General features: G+C 46.4%; 1 protein-coding gene across 5 annotated transcripts in view; it reads right to left on the bottom strand.

Moving 5' to 3' along the window:
- Positions 1-2984: 2984 nt before the first annotated feature.
- The window catches only part of basp1 (brain abundant, membrane attached signal protein 1), a 30037-nt gene continuing 27021 nt past the window's right edge, over positions 2985-6000 (bottom strand). For all 5 annotated transcript variants that reach the window (XM_034554890.1, XM_034554892.1, XM_034554893.1 and 2 more), the window contains one exon: positions 2985-4962. In XM_034554890.1, coding sequence (XP_034410781.1) covers positions 4287-4946 — 660 coding nt within the window. In that variant the 5' untranslated portion in view covers positions 4947-4962 and the 3' untranslated portion in view covers positions 2985-4286. The remainder of the gene's footprint in view (positions 4963-6000) is intronic.

The raw sequence follows: 6000 nt of genomic DNA, 5'->3' as shown, positions 1-6000 counted from the left end.
TGTGTGTGTGTGTGTGTGTTGCGTTCTGAGCCGCCCCACCATCTAAAGGTCAGAGCTTCTGCTTCTGACAGACAGAAGGACAGACCGAGCCGGTCAAAGTGTTTTTAAATAAAAACTAAAAATAGAAATGTCAGAATCAATATTTCCTGTTTGGATGCTGGAGAGAGGAGGTTGTGTTTTTAGGGTGGATCAGCAGCACATTACCTGGATTCTCTCCCATGCTGCTCTTCATTATTAGTATTAAACTCACAATAACTTTAAGGTATTGAACTTCCTGCACGTCGTGCTAACCAACGCTCTCCTAGAAATCACCTTCATATACTTAAATTTATATTTAAAGGAAACACAATACCAACTGAATTATGTTCTCTATGAACATAATGAGGACATTCTTTTGGTAAAAACGTATCAGGCATGTCTTAACATTTGTAGTTGTTTGCCAAAGAATCATAAATAAATCCAATTAAATCCAATCAAAGCTGTGTGAAGTCTGGATTGAGGAGAAATATGAAACCGGAGGAACCACTAAAGCTTCATAAAGAGACTCGTCGTAAACTCCACAGGCCCCGCCCCCTAACTCGGGTGGGTAAAGCCCTTCAATATACCCAGGAACTGCATTAATATTCAACTTTATCTTTGGAGTTGTACCCTGTCAGGTCTTGTTTTTGGGGTCAGGAGATACATCCCATCCACTTCCTATTCCTGTACTTCTTATCTCGCCCGAGTAAAGAAACAGAGGGAAGTATTACGGGGTGAGAAACGTCGTTTGAAGAGGCGTGAATCACAGCGGAGAGATTAAACCTTTGATTTACCGCCCTCGCCGCGAAGAGAGAGAGAGGAGGCCGACGAGAAAAGGGGAAGAGATAAAGACATCAATCGTCCGCTGTTGCCGAGCCGTCGTTCCTGTCGGTCCCCGACAAGGTTTCTCTTCTTTCATGTGAACACGAGGAGTGAAATCTCAGTTTGCGAGGGCCTTCGGGTGCTCTGTGTGTCGAGGGGTGTGGCCGGTAGCGACGGCACGTTTCAAGTGCTGCGTGGTTACGAATGGGGAAACAAGGAAAACACGTTTTATTTCTCTCTAACTTGTAAAAACATTTATTTTACCCAAAGATATTCCCTTTCAACCCGGTCTCATGACGTTAAGTCTGATCTCACCTGCCACCTTTTCTGGGTACCGTCCACATGCCCAGTGCTTGAGGTCACTGAGACGGTGGCGTATTAGTGAGGTTTACAATCAGTGGGTTTGGCTGTTTGGTCTCCACCAACAACCGAAGAACATGTCCGGATCTTGAGCTGCTAATTTCTTCACCTTCACCAGAACCCTCCCAAGAGTTTCTTCTATAACCCACCCAATCTATTGAGACCCCTTTCATATACCAAGGGTATCCTATGTAATCCACTAGGGGGTTCTATCAAGATCCCATTTTATATTTCCTGAGTTTCTGTTATAACCCACTCAATCTATTGAGGCCCCTTTCATATACCAAGGGTATCCTATGTAATCCACTAGGGGGTTCTATCAAGATCCCATTTTATATTTCCTGAGTTTCTTCTATAACCCACCCAATCTATTGAGATCCCTTTCATATACCAAGGGTATCCTATGTAATCCACTAGGGGGTTCTATCAAGATCCCTTTTTATAACCCACCGAAGGGGTTCATCCGAAGACCCCTTTTATATCTCAAGGTTTTGGGGGGTTGTACCGCGACCCCTTTTATATTCCAAGGGTTTCCTCTAAATTTCACGGAGGGGTTCCTCAAGAGGGTCCTTAAGGGCCGTGGCCTGATGGGATGCAGCTGAACACACAAGAAGCCTGGTTCTCAATCAGTTTTTGAGAGTGCGGTCTTCAGCAATCCTTGAAGAACTCTTTGGATGAAAAGGGCTCTCAATGGATCCCTTGGACTTACAAGAACCCCCTCCTTCTAAAAGGGTTCTTCAGAAGCAGAGTTCTGGTTAGAACCTCAGGCCTGCAGGAAGAAGCCTTTTGGATCCCCCGATGTGTAAGAGTTCAGCCGATATTGAGATATGAAGCAACACATTGTTATTTGCCATTTCATTGGATTTGTTTTGATAACTTGTGAGTGCATGAACAAAAAAGTTGACTTGCACAGAGTTTCAGTCAATTTCTTACATTTTATTACCGTTGCACCATTTATACAAGTACATATAATTTTGAATGCATCCATTTCCATATCATCTTTTAATGTATTTTTTGTTTTTTGAATGAGCGCGTGGTGAGGAGATAGCAGTGGCGAGAACACGGGATGGAAATATCGACTGTAGTTGCCATGGATGCAGACTGAGAGAGACTTTTTTTGATTTTTTTTTGTATTTTATTTGTTTCCACTTGACCAAAAAGACAGGACTACAGGTTCACCCGACCACGGACATGCAATTCACTGAGTCAAGAGGAGGGAAACGTGGACGCGGCGGCGCCCCCTCCAGGTCGTGATGCTACGGTTCGAGCGCTGGGAGGAAAACGGCGCCGGCAGTTGGAACTGAAAGAGTTGGCGAATGAGATTAATACATATATACATACATGTGTGTACATCTACATATGTGCCAAGGTGGAAACAAGGTTGTACGTCAAATGTGTGTCTGTGTGTGTGTGTGTGTCTGTGTGTGTGTGTGGGGGGGGTTAAACCGTAGTTTCTATTTTAAGAAACACTCTTGTGTTCAGTCCGATAGAAGAGAAATGTGTCCATTTTACTCCCACGTTATTAATCTCAATAAAGGTCGATGACATCTCAACTCCTTCCTAAAGCTCGACAATAGTAAACTTTGTCCTTTCAGTACTTTCACCTTGAAGTAAGCACCAGGTTTTTCTACAGTAATGCAGCTTTTTACTCAAGTAAAATATAGTTAGTACCTTTTTTCTTCCACCGCTGCATATATGTACACATACACTAGTTGGAAAATAAAGGAAAATGCATGAGGGGTGAAAATGACAAAATCAGAAGCTCCCGTTTTTCATGGGCGAGGCTTTTCCATCCCATAACGACGGCGTGGCGAACACGGACCGGTAGACGGAGTGGGCTGCAGGCGGCTCTGGTGGTTTCACCTCGACGGGATCCGGACTCAAGAGCCGCTCGTCTGGTTTCAAACTGGTCTGTGCACTGGTGTCACTGCTTTATTAATATGAACATTTAAAAAGGATCCACTGGCTTTAATTAGAATATTGTCTCCGAAAGCCAAACTTCGTCTACATCCATATGCCTTTCAGTATATTTTGCTGGACTTAAGCAGAATGTAGGACTTTTTACTTACTGCACATTTAAGTACTTTTACTGGAGGAAGTGAAGTACTTGAGTCCTTCCTCCAGTCCAGAAACAGAAGAGGATCACAGAAGAGAGCTCTAACTCCCGAACGTCTCCTGAAGATGCAGTTTTAAGCGTCCCCGGCGTGGCCTCCTGAGCGAAGCTCAGACTAACTGTAGGACGTGGAGGTCACGTCTTCTCAAACATCTCATGGGATTAGTTTGGAGGATCTGAGACGTCTCTCAGACTTTCTGAGAACACCGAGGGGGATCGGTCCAGCGAGGCTCTGCAGATTTTACAAGTGTTTTACAAATGTTAAAAAACCCTCTTAGTTCACTTACAATATAGCTAAGGGTTCAGTACAAAATCTAGAAGCTTATCTGAAAAAATTCCTACGACTGTTTTTATACGCCTAAGAATGTGTTTCGCTCTGCAGAGTTCTGCTTTGGGCGACATGTCTTCAGGAAGCCGGAGGTCCTCAGTCCTCACGAGAGACGTTAAACTACGTTTAAACTCCTCACAAGAGATTTAAGAGATTTAAACTCCTCTTTGGGGTTAAAAAAGGAACCAGGAGAAGAACCTTCAAGTCCCGTTTTTTACCCCAAATGTTGATATTCTGAAATCCACAGAGCTGCCGGTGAACGCCTGAACGCCACCGAGCCGGGACGGGAGTCGGGCCAAAGCGTCTGGACGATGGATGTGGGATGGCGAGGCGAGGCGGAGATGGCCGACACAGACTCGTGTTAAAAGTTCAAATACTACAGCAGAAAAATAATAGAGTAAAACATAACAATAATAATAATAGCAATAATCATCTGCAGTGGTGGGAAACTTCTCCAGGTGGTTTGCTCCAGTCCTCCTCAATCAACAATTCATTATCATTACAATTATTATTACCATCATAATATGGGTGGGCTAGTTAATTTCATTTTTTTGTATCTTTTTTTTTTTTTTTTAAATCTTCACCGTCGTCGAGTCAGGTACTTCATTTTTTTCTTCTTAATTTTTCCCGAAAAGAAGCTGTCCATTAATCTTGAACTGCTACGGTTTGATCCTTGCTCGGTGCCTCGGTGGCGTTCGCCTCCTTGGCCGGAGGCTCGGCGGCTGGTGTTGAACTAGAGGCGGCGGCTGCGACCTCCTTTGCCGGCGCGGGAGTCGGCGCCGCCACCACCGCCGCCGCCTCTGTGGGCTTGGGGTCGGCGGCGGCGGGGGCCTCGGCTTTGGCTGCTGGTGCCGCGGGGGCCTCAGTCTTTTTGGCGTCGGCCTCATCTTTACTCTCGGCCACCGGGGCGGGAGCCGCGGCCTTCGCCTCGGGCTCCTTGGCGGTGGCGGGGGCCGATTCTTTAGCCGGGGCGGGGGCCGCCGGTTTCTCCTCGGCCTTGGCGGGCTCGGCGCTCTTGGGCGCCTCCGTTTTCGGCTCGGCGTTGGCGGCGGCGGGTTTCTCGGGCTCCTTGTCGGCGTTCTTCTCCTCCTCCTCCTTGGGCGCCGCAGCGTCCGCCGGCGCCTCCTTGGCCGCCGTGTCGTTCGCTACCTCCTTGGCGTCGCCGGCGGCCGGGGCCTCGTCTTTGCCGTCCTTCGGCGCTTCGCTCTCCTCCGCCGAGGCGCCCTCCGCCGTGGCATCCTTGTCTTTGGCCTTGTCGTCGTTCACGTTGTAGCCCTTCTTCTTTTTGCTGAGCTTGCCTCCCATTTTGGATCTCTGGCCTCTGAGGACACAAAGATAAACGACGGTTAGCGTCGCACAAAGAGAATCATTCACGTTGAAGGAGGACAAACGGAAGTCGAGCTCATTGGAAGCTCCTCACAAGAAGTACATGAAAGAGAATAATAAGAATAGAATAATTCATGCATTCTGTGGATTAGCTTGCATAAAAGGAAGAGAAGAAGAAGATGCTCATAGAACCTTTATGGAACATCTCCCATGTTGCATACTGGTCCTCGGGGAACCTCCCAACATGAGCTTCTCTCTCGGAGAGTTCTGACTCAGTAGACGGGAGTTTATTTTGAAAGGACTGCATGCGCGTGGAAATTGAGCAGTAACTTATCGTAAGATGTCGTATGAATCGTTGTTTTGAGGATATACGATAAACCGGAGCGTCATGTAAAGCGCATTGAACATGGAACATGTCGAACATTGGTTTGATAAAAGGACTCGACACACACACACACACACACACACACACACACACACCACACACACACACCACACCACACACACACACACACACACCACACACACACACACACATCTCACACACACACACACACACACACACACACACACACACACACACCTCTCCGTTGGAGCATTGCTTCATGGGTTTCACCATCTGTCTACTCGGTGGGGGGGAGGACTTCAACGCCACATTAAATCAGGCTTATTAGGAGACTCGAGAACGGACCCGTTTGTTGTTTGAAATATGAAATCTGTATGTTGATGCGTAAAAATGCCAAAAAGAAAACTAACCGAGCGGTTTATTCTGCTCATTAGGGGAAAAGCTGGAGGAAAAAATAAATTCAGATGGAAGGATTTAAAAACTGAAATCTAAAGAGCTGCGTTCCAACCGTGACTGTGTTATGACAAGTAAATACTTTAATGTTTATTTACCGTCAACGATCTCAGAGTCACGACGGGGAAGAACTCAACAGTCCTCAGATTTAAATGAATTTTATATCCCAAAGACTCAAAGTGACAAACGAACAAGAGCCACACGTCTTCTGTCCGTGAGCGGTTTCCAAAATGT

Source organism: Cyclopterus lumpus, chromosome 17 (assembly GCF_009769545.1).
Source record: "Cyclopterus lumpus isolate fCycLum1 chromosome 17, fCycLum1.pri, whole genome shotgun sequence".
NCBI classification, from domain to species: Eukaryota; Metazoa; Chordata; class Actinopteri; order Perciformes; family Cyclopteridae; genus Cyclopterus; species Cyclopterus lumpus.
Note: the sequence above shows the minus strand (reverse complement) of the source record. Positions and strands in the feature narration are given on the sequence as shown.